We start from the raw sequence: 15,430 nt of genomic DNA, 5'->3' as shown, positions 1-15,430 counted from the left end.
TGAGGCAAATGAAAATATGACTCGAAGTGAAGATCCTCATAGTATTGCTCCACTCCATTTCAAATTTGATCGTTTTAGTGCAAGAGAGTTCAAGATTATCAGCATTTATAAAAGTTCATGTTTGGTTAAAAAAATATTGAAATGAATTTATATCTTCTAAACGGTAATAGATAGGTATAGGGAAATAGTATATGAATTTGTTGACGAAGTGAAAATGAATCATAATATGATATTATATACGGGGTGTTCCATTTGAAAAATCAAAGAAGCCGCTACTTTATAGTAGAAGCAACAACCCCGCTTCGTCTGAAATATTTTAGGAGTGTAGGTCATATTGACTTATGCATACTGTGAAATTTTCAGGTTGATCCGTTGCATAGTTTGTCAGAAACGGCTAATTAACGCTCATCATGAAAAGCCCTGTATAGATTAGGATACAAGATTCAATAACAAAATAATAGAATAATCGATACTGGAGTACTCATTTTAATGAACTCATTTAATAAGCCTCATCACCAGAGATAACGATTCAGTTATGTATCAATGGCTTTGTCATAGTCGTAGGATTCGGTTTTGTTTATCGAAATGCGAGTCGAGAGACAGTGTTTCAGTTCTGGGGCGAAAAAGATGTTTCAGACAGATTCATTTAACGCTTGGCGTTCCAATTCTACCCATCAAGAGAAGTATATCCTGCAACTCTACTTCATGAACTTTCTCTTTCCAGGTGACTCTTCATCCAGTGCCGAACTGCTCCTTCACGAGCACAAGAAACTGCTCCGGAGGCAAAGCAGCTACAGGAGAGAGCCTTGAAGATAACTAAAGCTACCGAGCAACTGGTGGCAGCAGGATGTTTCGCAGGAGAGCAGGCCACCGCCCAATCGTACATCGTCCTCTCGGCCACGTCCGATTATCTCACCGACCTGCAGAACAGAGAATCGTTACTGGAACGCGTAATTGCGTTCTTCAGATCCGCACAGACGGTTAGTATAATTAATGATGGGTATCGTTCGACGATAACGAGACGCTGTTTGTATTTGCCTCTGAAGCGTAATCGTTTCTTGCGTAATTTTAGCAGTTTGTGTGAAATTTCCAAATAGTGGTGGTGTCACGAACCGTTATGGCTTGACGAACTGTTTCTCACGGTTTTGTTGAATACCCACCAATCGGTTTTACGGAACAGATTGCTTAATGGTCATGTAAACAGCAAACATGTTCTACACCAATAACACAACACAACAAAAAAATATTTTTTGAATGTTTCCTACACTAAATTAGTCAATTTCTACTAATCTGGGGTGATAAAAACGAAAATAACAATGAAAAATTTTTATTAGCCCCGGTTTTTGAGATACACAGTACTTAGTCTTAAAGAGTAGTTATACTATACGTGAAAAGTGAAAGTACATAAAACAATATTGTTATGTTTCTTTTAGAATATTTCAAGTACAAAATTAATAAAAAAAAACATTGTTCTTAGTGTTTTGACAAATAAAAGAAGTTTATACCACCAAATTTCAATTAAGTCCATCCGATTCATTGTAAGATCGCTGTCGTTTAGCTTGTCTTTTATAAAACACTTCTGGAGCATCCCTACACACAGACCAGCAGTAGTCTGCAAGCATTGCTTCATTCCAACGGCCCTGATATATCTGTTCCATTAAGGCAATGTCTTGATGGAATCTTTCTCCATGTTCGTCACTCACAGCTCCACAGTTTTGTGGGAAGAAATTAAGATGAGAGTGAAGAAAATAAATTTTTAAGGACATGTTGCATCCAAGTTGGTGGTAAGCTTGAAGAAGCTCTTTAACCAATGCTGTGAAGTTATCATCTCTTTTGTTACCTAATACCTAATGTGATATTTTCACATCATGTTTTAGAAGATTCCACTGTTGTAGTCTTGACCCTAACAGCTCAGCCTTTTCCTTAGACAAGCGAAGATCTCTTATAAGGTCACTCAACTCTGCTTGACTAATTCTGTGCGGATCACTAGACCTATCGCTTACCTCAAAATCAGGGTCATAGGATGTAGAAGGATGGGTTGCTCCTTCTAAACAGTCTTCATTACCTTCCTCTAAAATTTCATAGTTTTGGGGTGGAGAAGGGACTGGCAAATTGTCTGAGTGTAGTACAGGCCGAAGAACAGATGGGAGATTAGGGTATTTACCCGTTCCTCTTTTCTTTATAGATAAACCTTGCTTAATGGGAGGAGTTAAGCAGAAATAACAGTCGTCTGTATGATTGGTAGGCTCACGCCAAACCATAGGTACTGCAAAAGCCATTGCCCGGTTTTTATTTTTCAGCCACTCTCGCAATATGACGGAACAAGAATTACAACATATATGAGGAGCCCATGATTTATCTTGGTCCCCAACTTTCACACCAAAATAATGTTCATAGGCTGTCTTAACGATAGGTGTCATTTTACGTTTCTGAGCCTTAAATGTTATTTCACCACATATATAGCAAAAGCTATCGACATAATTCACACACTTTCGAGGCATTTCAGATCAGCACTTAAATTAATTTAAAAATCAACTTCACACGATGATTTCAATAGCAACCACGTGCGTACAATTGACAAACTCACATAGATTATGTTTACTACCTAAGAACAGCTGATGAGAGGGGTGTTATGTAAACAAACATGTGTACCAACTGTTGGTGATGAAATATTTCATTTGTTGAAAACTCAATATACATATATATAATATAATGATACTATATCTTGAAAACAAGAGCTAATATATAATTTTTATGGTCACTTTCGGTTTTAACACGTGGAAATACATTAAAATCATCTAATTTCAACCCCGAAACAAAAACTTTGTTGTGTTGTGTAATGTGCATGACACCTTTTCGCCTTTCTTTACATTCAAAAAATGGAATAGGCACGGGGTGGCAGTTGCTTGCCTGATTTCTTTCACTTTTTTACCGATTCGTTTTCAGCAGGGTGTTTACTAAACAATAATGGACATACAGTTAAGGGACAATTCCTTGGACCATTCTAAGGATATTTTATCATTTGATGGTTTCTGATAGGGCGAAAAAGAATTTCGACAATAAACATTTTGGAAATTTTGAAATTATTAACGTAGCCGAAATAAAAATATAGCGGACTACACTGAACCTACCAAGTAATAAAAAATCTAACAATTCCGTTGGCACCTATCAACAACATTCCGATCACTACAACAAACGGCTGCAGAAATTCAATTTGAATAGTGGAATTGGCCGCGGTGGTAGTGCGCCCGACTCACGAACGAAAGGCCGTGGGTTCGATTCCCGCTTCGAACAGATATTTTTCCCAAGAGAATTTATCTGGTTGAAGCTGGAATGATTCTGCAACCGTGTTAGAAATCACAAGTTGAAAGGTAAGACCTCGTTAGTCCTTAAGCTCGCACAAGTTTCTCAACTTCTGAGAGTGGTCGTTCGTATGAGGGCGACAGCTAATTAACGGAAAAACAGATTTTAAACAGTATGTAAGTGATCATTTGTACGTATCAAATAGATTGAAACTGTTTGACTTTGTCTATTTAACGTGCATTTTCTGTGTTCAATAGTTGAAGTCTTGTATGTGAAATTCTCTATCTTGAATAGCTATAGTAACGCAAATATGGCTGACTTGCATTTCATTCATGGACTTGCTGATGGCAACTCATTGGAAGCTAAGCGATTGAACAGTGGATGATTTCCTAATCGTAATGTGCCTAATAAAAAAACCTTCCAAAGTATACATCAACGACTTCGTAAAACAGGAGCATTGAAGCGGAATAGGTGACCAGGAAAATGACAATGAGACTGGTAGAACTAGAAGATAGAAGAATATCCAAGTACGTCTACTCGATAAATTACAAATACTTCAAATGTAAGTAACGGGAAGATTTGGAACGTTCTTAGAGACTATTTGTTGTACCTATACCACATACAACGAATTCAGGCACTTTTTCTGCAGATTTTTTTCCACGTATTGCAGTATGTCAATATATTTTGCACACATTGGTTAAAATCCTACAATATCCACAATAACCATGTTTGGGCTGAAGAAAATCCACATGAGGTGCTTAAAGATCGCATTCAACATCAGTTTTCGTTGGGTGGGAATTGTATGTGACTCCCTAATTGGAACGGTATTTCTGCCAGGAAGACTTACCGGGGAGGTATACCTACCGCAACTTTTTGAAACAAAAGCTACCTCAGTTTCTGGAAGATGTACTATTGGTTACAAGAAATACAATGTGGTTTAGAGACGATGGTGGACCAGCGCATTTTAGCATATTGGCTCGAGAGTTTTCAAAAGTACCATACGGAGATCGCTGGATCGGCCGAGATGGACCTCATTTATAGCCTGCTCGGGACTTGAATCCCCTGGATTATTTTCTATGGGGCCACCTGAAGTCAATAATTCATACTACTCCAGTGGAAGATGTGGAAGATTTGAGTTCTTGTAGATTAAGAAACATTACATGTGAGTTTTGGTAGTAAATTGTTATTGTCGAAATTCTTTTTCGCTCTGTATCTTCGAAACAAAGCGCACCATCAAAAATAATCAAAGGACAAAATATCCTAAAAATAGCCAAGAAATAGTCCCTTGAATTTTTGCCGCATGTTCAAAAAGCAGCCTGTAGTATAGTATACAGTGCAAACGCAAATAGTCCCTCATCCTAACTTTTGAACGAAACAAGATTTACGTGAAAAGGTATCAATTTTAGGACTTTTTTATAAGAAAAGCAATAGAGTTGCATCGCTCATCGAATAGAAAGGATATTTTAAGAATAACCGGCTACCGACCTACCGGTCGGTAGCCAAGCGGTTCGGCGTGGGTGCTTTGTTCACTCACTCGAATTGACTGCCGTGTTGATCGGTGGTTCAAGCCCTAGTCTGAACGATCGATCTTCACTTGCTATCGTCCAACCCGTGTTAGGAATCACACGTTGAAAGGTAAGACCTCGTTAATCCTTAGCTCGCACAAGTTTCGACTTCTGAGGGTTGACGTTCGTAGGGGTGCGACAGCTGGTTAACGGAAAAACAAATTTTAAACAGATTTTTTTAAACAGATTAGGTATTTCAATCGAGGTATTTTTTAAAATCAGATGAGCCACTCCTAAGTGATTAGCAGTTTCATATTTGTTTTGAAAACTCACAAATAATACATTTCAGTGTTAACTCACTTCAGTTCATTACCGTTAATGTTTGAATTGATCACAATTCACTTCTCGACAATAATGAAGTTTGTTTACAAATTCATTACGGAATATTTCTGGTGTAACTTCCTCAGGAGCATCTCTTATTCTGACCATGAGCTCTGGAGTAAAATAAACTTTAGATTTCACCAAACATGTAGTGCAGCGGGTCATTTTGAAGGACTACATTTATTATCCACTTGTTTGGATGACTGTCGTAATAAAAAGGTACATCATTTCGCTGAACCTAATATTAGTTGAAAACACATTCGGATTTAAGAATTTTTCGAACCAGTAGACAGACAAACGTGATTCCTAAGAGCCCAGTAGATCAACTGATATGATGCGAAGAGCCCACTAGATCACCTGATATGATGCGTCTAAATGTTTTTAAGGAAATACGTGACATCTGATGTGTACGATACAGAATCGCGATCCATTCCAAAAATTCTCCAGAGAAAAATAAGTGCTTGAAACAGGAACAAAGAACATTTCATAATGTAGAAAACAAATCGTAAACAGATTCATTATTGTCAGGGGGTCATTGATAAACGTTTCGAATTATGCTAGATATAGTTTGTTTGCGGATTTTAAAAAATTATATGAAACTGCTAATCACCCAAAAATGGTTGATTAGATTTCCAAAAATAAGTGTTACATAGAGAACTGGAATACCTATCAAACAAGTTATTACAAGACTCCCCTTTTTATTTGAGAAAAAAATTTGGCGACGAACAGTTCTTACGAGTAAAAGGATACATTCTCAAATAATTTTTGTCTGACCTTGATATCTTATTCCCTTCAAAAGTTGAGATGAGTGCGGACTATTCACGTCCACTCTTCATGAAATTTGCTGGATGTGTGTAAGGATTTATCAAAATATATCGCATTGAAGAAAATGCCGATATCAAGAAAGCACATCACGATATTTATTTCTTCATAACCCAGATGTTTCTTCATATCGTTTCTAGCTTCCATGTTCTAACTAAGGTTACGCAATATTTTCGGACTCAATATTTTCATGAATCACTTAGCTATCTGACTCAGTGAAATTTACTTCAACTCCACAACTGATCAATTTTTGAATTACTACTTGCTGTGTTTTATATGTGAGATGTTGAAAAAAATTGGGCTATTAAGTGACTGTTTCCTCGTAGCTTCCGTTTCCGTAGCTGGATATGAGAGTATCAAGATCACTTCTCTGAGCCACCGGAATGAACCTTCTTTCTTCAAAAGGTCCCATGAGTAATAGCTCATGGATCCTAAAGTAATTGCTTATGGACCCTGAAGTAACCAAATAATCGATAACTGTGTTTTCAGAGGAGATAGACGTTAACTAAATGACTTCAACTGACCTCCCGATGAATTCGGAATGAGAGTCAGAGCTTCTTAGCACCCAAACTCCTGATCCTTATGAACCTAGGAGGTTAAACGGTGCAGCTAGGTCCTTCCTCGCTTCCTTAAGGCAAAATATGCCATGAATTAGCCAGGCATCAAATTCTTGAGCAGCAAAAGCAAAATCTGCATCAAGAGAAGAAGATAACTGCTCCGACAGCAACCGCTTACACTCACACGATGATTCATCCAAACCGGAAGCGAAAAAGTCTTGCATGCTTTAATCTAATCGTCAGGTGTAATTCTCTTATGGGAAAGTTCAAGGTGGGGATCTTGCACCTTGAATTTTCTTTATCTGAACAAAGTTTTTCATTCTTCAATCTATAATTCAAATATCTAAAAGGAACCACTCGAAGTTCCATCAGGAGCTGATTATGTATTGATCAATTATGTAACAATATGAATATACACAACAGAACTGACGTGTGATCGTATTGGAAAGATATATGACCAGCATCACCCCGCCAAGCTCTGATCCTTCTTTTGGACTGATATGTATTTTCTATGGAATCCACGTCCTCTATTCCTTGTATTTCAATGATTCGTGGTGTTCCTTATCAATCTCATCGATGTAGAGAGTGACGTTATCTTGCATAAATATAAAACTCCAATCTTCTTCTAGTGAAAGTCTGATATGAGACCAATTCTGGTTCATTTCATTTCTCAATTCAAATTTGCTATTCCATTTTAGAGTGGAAAACTATCAGATTTCGCCTTGCTACATGGCTCAAAATTCTAACCATACTTTGTGTGACACATATTGCAGTACCTATCTCACTGGTACTCTGGTAATTCCAGATGAGACATTTTGATTATTTTTATAGGGATTTGGAGCAATGCATCATTCGAAAAGTAGAGCGTGTTTTGGGAACTTACTCAAAAACCTATCAACATTACAAAGTAAAATTATTGTTAATAATAGCAGAGACAACTTGAACACCAAATCACTAATGCGATACTTCTTTAATCCCACAGGTGATCACCAAATTGGACCAACTAGAAATCCAGCTGACAGCAACAGAGTTACCAAAAACCTCCCCTCAGCTAGCACAGCTTCACGCTCAGTGCGCGAGAGCCATCGAAGACGCCACTTCGTCACCCATAGCAGAAGGATACGCCATCTTGGACGTAGCAGGCAGCAACACGGTCGGCACAGAAGGAGTGAGACATATGGTTGAAGAACTTGAAAACAAGAAAATAACCCTCGATAACTTGTGCACCGCCCACCGAGAGGAGAATATCAGGATTAATACGGCGCTCAACAACTTCTTAGAGCGACACAATGAAATCTATACTTGGCTGGTGACCATCGCAGAGGCGTTCCTCCAAGGCCACCGAGATATGGGTAGCGATTCGCCGATGTCTAAAGACTTCTTCGATTTACATAATCAGCTGCTTACCGATTTACAGGTAAGATTAGGAGCAAAGTAATTGGAAACACTTTCGAGTTAATTGAGGGTTCATTCGATGATGGTTATCCCATCGATATAAGTACTTAGCGGTGGAAGGCAATTTATATCGAAATGGTAGAGTTGGATACCGGTGAATAGGTTCAAAAGCGATTGGTTGATTGGATATCAATTTTTAAGGGGAATCTAATCTGATTGTTTCGCACGATTATTCTAATTTTTGTCGGTAGCTGATTGAACATAAATCGCAGAATCATTTTGAAAATTTCACAAGTACGAAAATAATAATGGTCTGAGGTGTTGATAATGTATGTAACGTGGTATCCTTCAATTTTGATTTCCATCATTTGCATGACAAAATTTGAAACGATTTGTCCATGGTTCGGAGTTGAAAGTTTAACAAAAATGTAACACATGTTTCGCTATGCTTCTTTTGATGTGTCCGGAGCTAAAATATGTACTGAAAATCGAGCCATAAAAGTATAATAACCCTATAGATAGACTGAACGATGTTAATGTGACATGGTTTAGTGAGTGATAGCTCATTTGAAAGGGTGTTTATTCTCTATTCAACCGTGCAAAGAATTACACTACAAACAGGAAGGCAACTAAACAAACACTGTTATTACAGTAAATGTTCAAAATGTTTTCCGTTGACCTCCTGTTTCAGTCCTGACGCTTAGCAAAGTATCGCGAGTAACTGTTGCACACACTTCCGTAATCCGTGCACGCAACTTCTAAATAGATCGGCACTAAGTCTCGCAGACTTTAGATTTTAGGTAACCCCATAGGAAGAAATCTAAAGGAGTTAGATCTGATGATCTAATTTTGTCTACATCAGTTTTTTGTATTGACTATTTATCCTCAACCACCTACAAAAACGTGCAGTTAACATATACGCAAATGACAAATACGTCTCACTTGACATCTGAACCAAAACCGATATCATTCAGGGTCTAATTTTCATTTCTAAGGGTGATTGGACTACTTCAAACGTGGTTATTCTTAAACAATCACAACTCTTGTAGCAGATGTCCATTCCTTGGTACGGTTGAATAGCTAATAAAACCCCCTATCAAATGAGTTATTACTCACCACCCCATGCTATTTAAATTCTTCGAAAGAGTTGCTCCCGTCCAGTAAGGAATCAAATTACGGGTGAACTGTTCATACTCGAATGTACATTGTAGAAATCAAATTTCGATGTGTCTCGGGGATTTTTCTAACAAGAGTCCAGTAACGAGTTAGTAGGGGGGTAACACTTATGATGCGAACTGTATGAAATGAATTCAGGGTGAGTTAAACTATTGAATCATTTGCAAAAACCAATTATGTCACATATTAGTAGTGTCACCTAGAGGTCGTTTGTAAAAGCAGTTATGTTAATCCTCGTAACAAGGACTACGTGATTACAACCTAGTGTGTGAAGTCACTATACGGTGTGATAATTAAAAAAATATATACCATATATCACAAACAGAAGATAATATAAAAAATTCTCGAAATCGTTTCTAGAATAGGAAGGGGAGAATGACATGACTTGAACAAGAACTCACTCCAGTCAACCCCCTAGGCTCTACCTTCCTCAACTAGAGTAAATTGAACAGGAAACCCCACTTGTGATACATCATTGAAAAATGCTAAATAATAATGGTATCAATTTCATCAATAATTGTAAAACTTCACCTCAAAATCAAAACTCAATGAAGTTTTGTTTACTACAAATTTGTTGGAAATGTCAATTATTTGAATTTAGAAGTGCATTCCATTGTTTTGTTGTTTATTTTCAAATTCTGCATGAACTTTGGCCAATATTGTTCAGATGATAGCGTGTTATCACTGTGCCAAGACTTATTGGTGTCCATTTTAAACCTCAACAAACTTATCGAAGCAGATAGCGGATTTCTCTGTCCTGACATTATTATATCCTGTACGGAGACATTTATCTTTTTGGAGTCATTTTATTTTTACCTTTCTTTCCTAGAAACTGTATTGACAATTTTTTTAATCATATTTTGCACTCTGTAGATTTTCAAATTGTCACAATGTATAATCTAAATTTAATATTTGTTCATTACAGGATTTTCATATTTATTGCCCAACGAATATATATATTGCATGAGTCACTGCTTGAATAGTCAAAAAAAATTTTGAATCGCTCATTACTGTAAACTACATAAAAGTAAATCAACCAATACAACAATTGACTTGAACATAATTTGAAGGATATGTGAATCATTTTCTTGAATTGAATGTCAATAGGAATCATTTGAAAATATATCTATTCACCCTGAATAAATATAAATGTGATATTTCTACGATAAGCGACACATTATGTGAATGATGTCATATATATAATTGATACATTATTGTGGGTAGATATAACGATACTTACCTGACTACAAAACAATTATTATTGTTTCCATTATGACTATATTTGGAAAACAAACGACGACGATGAACATATTTTTCGAAATGAAGTCGTACTGGTCCTTGAGTTATTATTTATTCTGTCCAATTAGTTGTCCAGTAATAGCAAATAATTATTACTATAATTATGTTTTCCATTGAAATTGATTCAAACTGGCAACATTTCAGATTCTTTTACGATGTCATTACTCACCACAAAAATCCGTTTTCATTATCGCTAAATACTCGAATAATGAATGCACATTCATGATATTCCGATAAAAAGGAAATTATATTTTTCTATGTCCCTTTTTTTCTGTCTTCTTCACACACGGTCTTAAAAATGAACAAATACAAATCAACAGAGAATATTTTGAAGTATAATGGGCAAACTGAACAATTTTGAAGTGTAATGGGCAAACTGAAAAATTCACCTAGAAAAATTACGGTGAAATCAAAAAGTCCATTGCTTACAATGGAAAAGTTGAATTAATACAGGGTGGGGCACCCCATACAACACGATCCCTGTAAACCAAACCAATATTTTTTCGGAAATTTCTCCATTCCATTATATGTATATTGATTAAGGCTGCAGAAGGAAATTATTTTGGAGTCTACAGGGTGGCTCAGAAAAGTGTGACATATCAAAATTGATATGTTTTAATAGAACGCCCTGTATTTCGTTACATTTTTTAATAGTTCAGGAAAAAATAATATGATTTCATAAAAGATTCATGTACTATAACCGTTCTCGAGTTATTGATTTTTTTATGAAAATGCTAGGGACAATTAGAAACTGAATTATAAAAATAAAAACTTATTCCATTCAAGCGCGGTCAGATGTGATTTTAGCGATTGGTGAATGTTCAGAGAATTGCCTTTTGGCGTCAAGGATGTATGCCCAAAAAAATCCAGACCGGAATCATCCAAACGACTTGGTTTTCAAAGGATTGCTACATGAATTTCATAGGACTGGAAAGGTAGCCTATGAAAAGGCAAATACACCAAAATGAGCCAGGAATTATATAAAATAGACTTCCATCGACAAATCGAGTTTTGTCTATGGGTTCTGGACAATTTTGGTTTTCAATTTTTGAATTCCATTCAATTTTCTGATGAATATATGTTTCAGTGAACAGACACAACTTCCATTATCATAGTGATGTGAATTCTCATTTTTCCGCATTCTGGATCACCAGAATAGATGGTCTGTTAACGTATGGAAAGGAATTGTAGGTTCATAAGTTATAGCATCATGATTTTTTTATGGAAACTTGAATGGTTCAAAATGGTGTCGCTAAATATCAGACAATGGATGTAGTAACAATTAAATGGAGCTTCAGTGTCAAACAGTTCATGAATTTGTGCTTTCCAAATGAATCAATTGATAGGGGAGGACCACAAAATTGGCCAGCCAGATCACCTGATTTGACTTGCCTCGATTTTTTCCAATGAAGAATGAGATTTACGACACTCCTCCAACCTCAGTGAGAAATAAGAAGGAGAGGATAAGGGCTGTTTTTCTGAGTGACGCCTCAAATGTTATTAAATGTTAAGCAGTCTTTCATAGAGAAAGTAGATCTTTGTATTCAACAGAATGGTCGTCATTTCGAGCACCTTCTTTGGATTAAATACATTTGTGTTTCATAATTTTTTGTTGTTTCAGTTGAATAACAAAACAAGTCTGTTTAATGAACTACTTTCAGAGTATGAATGTAAATGATAACTCAATTTTAATGAACAGTAAATATTCTCGATGAAGTGAAGTATAACAACTGTCAATGAGAATTCTGTGAAAAAATATTTAGGTGAGGAACCCCGAAATGATATGGAAGATTATTGAATTTTATATTATTCAGAGCAAATAAATACAAGGTGTTTTATTTGAAATGAAAAAGTTATCTTTGTCAGAAATTACAGAGAAGTGACAATAATTTTTGAGTATGAGCGCATCTTTGACAATTTGAATATGTATACCATTAGACAGAGCCAGCCACCATTTTGAGTCACAAATTATAAACAACCATTTGTGTAATATGGAATAATTGAGCCGGTAGAAACTTTTCACTATAGAATATAATGTACTCGTAAATCCAAGAAATTGCCAACCACTAACGTTTGTATATCTATCTCTCTATCGAGTGTAAGCTGTCATTCAATTAAAGTCAAACGTTAACTGTTTTGTCTTCGTTTTAAGAAACAAAAAGATGCTAGATGAAAGTATTTTATTGAAGACGCAACGGGTTATGTGTATTTTCTTGTCCCAACTGTATTCCACCAGACTTTATTATTCGTGGAAGGTTAAATGGACATGATATAGGTAAATCCTTGTTGAATAATTGACAGCTTTGATGGATTTCACTGATCTGACGCTTCAATACTCGAAGATTATATTACGAGTGCACCAAGTTTATTTGAGTAGAACGTGTGCTAATCCATAATTTACGAAATTTTATCAAGTAAATGACTTGAGTATTCGCCTAAAAGTAATATTTTGTTATATATTCGATTGTAGCATTTTGCTCGATTAAGCTTGGTAGGGAAAAAGGAAACGTCAATATAATCTGAAAAATCAGTTTCAAAATGCAAATTTGAAGATCAGTGTAAAATTGAAATACCAATTCATATTCATTATTTATTTCAGTTGCGACATTGATTGCAACGGAAGTACCTACACCAGTAAAACAAGTGAAATAATTTCAAAGTGATTCTGAGGTATAATCGATATAAGGTTGTTGAATGACAGAGTGAATAGCAAAATCAGCATAGAGTAAGTTCATTTGCTTTTGGACTCATATCGTTTCTCTTCTTTGTTTTTCAGACGAAGGGGAATGAAATAAACGCTTTGCTACTAACACTGCCACCAATTCTAGAATACTTAGAAGACGGCCAACGAAAAGATGTTGACGTGAAAGTGGAACAACTACACGAACGATGGATGAAGCTGAAGAACATTCTGGAGAATCGTATGGAACTGTCTAGAATATACGTGAAGTTCCACATGGAGGCCGATATTGTAAATAAAGAAATGGACGGATTAGAATCTCTACTATCAAAACACAAGGACAATATCGACGAGGATACAATGAAACTGATCGAGGAAAAATTCGAGTCAATAGTTCCTCTATACCAGTGCGCCAAAAACACTGGGTTAACGTTTATCAATGAAGCAAAGTTGGTGAGTATCCACTGTTATCATTTTAAAATTTCCAGTTCTCGTTTCGCCTGCACAAATAGGTGACAACTCCAGGAGTGCGAGGAGTTGCTTTCTCTTCAGTAAGCTTAATTACAAGTAGAAGGTGGTGTTGAATAAATTGACAGTGTTTATTGGATATAGATTGTTGAAGAAATTGAAATTCTTTTCAGCAGACTGACATCCTGACATTTCCACATGAAAACACATCTTGGGAATTCAGGTCAAATTTCTAATTTTGAAAGCGGATTTATGATGATTTTATGAATCCCAATTTGAATTCGTCATTTCTATAGATGCTACTGAAATAGCAAATAAAATTTATCAATATTTCAAACTATTCCATCGCGACTCTTCGAATTTTATTCATACTAGCGCAATATTTTGGGTTACATCCTTGCAATTTTCATATTTGTTTCGCCTGAGTTGATCACTAGATAATATAGCTTTCTATAAGTGGTTGAGTTCATACAAATTGAATAATAATATTCTAATCTACTGGTTTTTTTAAGTAACATAACAAAGCGTATTCTAATTCGTCATGAGTAACAACTTCTTCCAATGGAATAATGAACGTTATGAGCAGATCGTCAGTTATGGCCAAGGAAGTCCTTATAACCCGGTAGAAACTGATAGGTCGATGTCACTCTACTACATGAAAACTGGAAACACATTAAAATTCAGCGCATCATGAAATAATTTTCTTTTATCTGCGTTTTAGTGGTCAAAAAACATCACAAAATATATGGCCACAAAATCTATCGAACACACAGATCTCAGACACTTTGTTTTATTAAACTGAATACTGTAAATAATTATAACAGAAGAGCCAATACCAACGCGTCCTTCAATTACTATACCTTCGAGCAAAAGTACTTTATCTGAATTAATTTCAATCTCAGTCAATGTGAAGATATCCAGTCACTCAATCACAGCATAGCAGTTAACCAAGCAGCTCTCATTTTGTCTAGGCTCATCGCCGCCAAAAATGTCTGGATGTTGGCGAAACTTCTTCAGACATCACCACTCATGAGATATTAGATACTCATTCTCCGCCACCAATACAGTTGCCGAGTATTTCGTGGGAAGCTGGATATGAAAAATCAAAATCCAGAAGGAGAAGAATATCCAATGCAACAATATTGTTGAAAACACAAACAGAACTGGCTGGTATCTGAATTGCCATAATAGAAATAACCAGGAAAGGAATTTCTGGCAAAAACACAACAACCTGCACTGATAGTAAACAAGCCCTATTAGCCTTGAACAGACAACGTGTTAACTCAGGGCAAGTACTACAGTGCCACCAAGATTCAGCCACAGCCTGAGGTGGGTTGAAGGGTACAACAGGAGTAAAGATAATCGCATTACCGACTGTTTAGCCATGGAAGTGGCTGGACTAAGATATTTTGGACCCAGTGGCACCTACAGCCTGATGACTTCGACAATTGTGGAACCAGCCAAACGTCACACCCGTACTCAATCCCCAAAGAGATGGGATGAAATCAAAGGATCTTGCCAGGATCATCCTGGGCGACTCTGGGAGGATGGCGCCGAAGAAATATCTGGCGATGACCAGAAAAAATCTACGCTTAACAGTAGGATTTCTGACTGACTGGCCACTGTCAACTAAGGAAACACCTTCACAATATGGGGCTAGTGGACACACCTCTGGCAGGATGTGCGAACAGGAATATGAAACTGTCAGGCATGTTCTATGCGAATGTCCAGAGTCATCGTCAATAAGAGAGTGTGTATTCGGCGAGACTTGGCCTACACCTGCCGATATAAAGGAGATGTCTCCCAGATACCTCTCCACCTTCCTGGAAAGGACAGGATGGACG

General features: G+C 36.5%; 2 protein-coding genes across 2 annotated transcripts in view; one reads left to right on the top strand and one right to left on the bottom strand.

Annotated features, from left to right (window-relative positions):
- The window catches only part of LOC111506365 (uncharacterized), a 440,916-nt gene that overhangs the window by 188,032 nt on the left and 237,454 nt on the right, over positions 1-15,430 (top strand). The window contains 4 exon segments of the mRNA XM_074182237.1: positions 725-772; positions 775-980; positions 7,551-7,985; positions 13,215-13,571. Of these exon segments, the coding sequence (XP_074038338.1) occupies positions 725-772; positions 775-980; positions 7,551-7,985; positions 13,215-13,571 (1,046 nt within the window).
- Positions 1-15,430, bottom strand: part of LOC111506367 (adult-specific cuticular protein ACP-22-like) — a 300,869-nt gene that overhangs the window by 109,091 nt on the left and 176,348 nt on the right. The gene's annotated exons all lie outside the window — the stretch shown is intronic.

This window comes from Leptinotarsa decemlineata, unplaced genomic scaffold, assembly GCF_025532065.1.
Source record: "Leptinotarsa decemlineata unplaced genomic scaffold, Ldec_3_MD MMD2_tig00026328_RagTag_RagTag, whole genome shotgun sequence".
In the NCBI taxonomy this organism is placed as follows: domain Eukaryota; kingdom Metazoa; phylum Arthropoda; class Insecta; order Coleoptera; family Chrysomelidae; genus Leptinotarsa; species Leptinotarsa decemlineata.
Note: the sequence above shows the minus strand (reverse complement) of the source record. Positions and strands in the feature narration are given on the sequence as shown.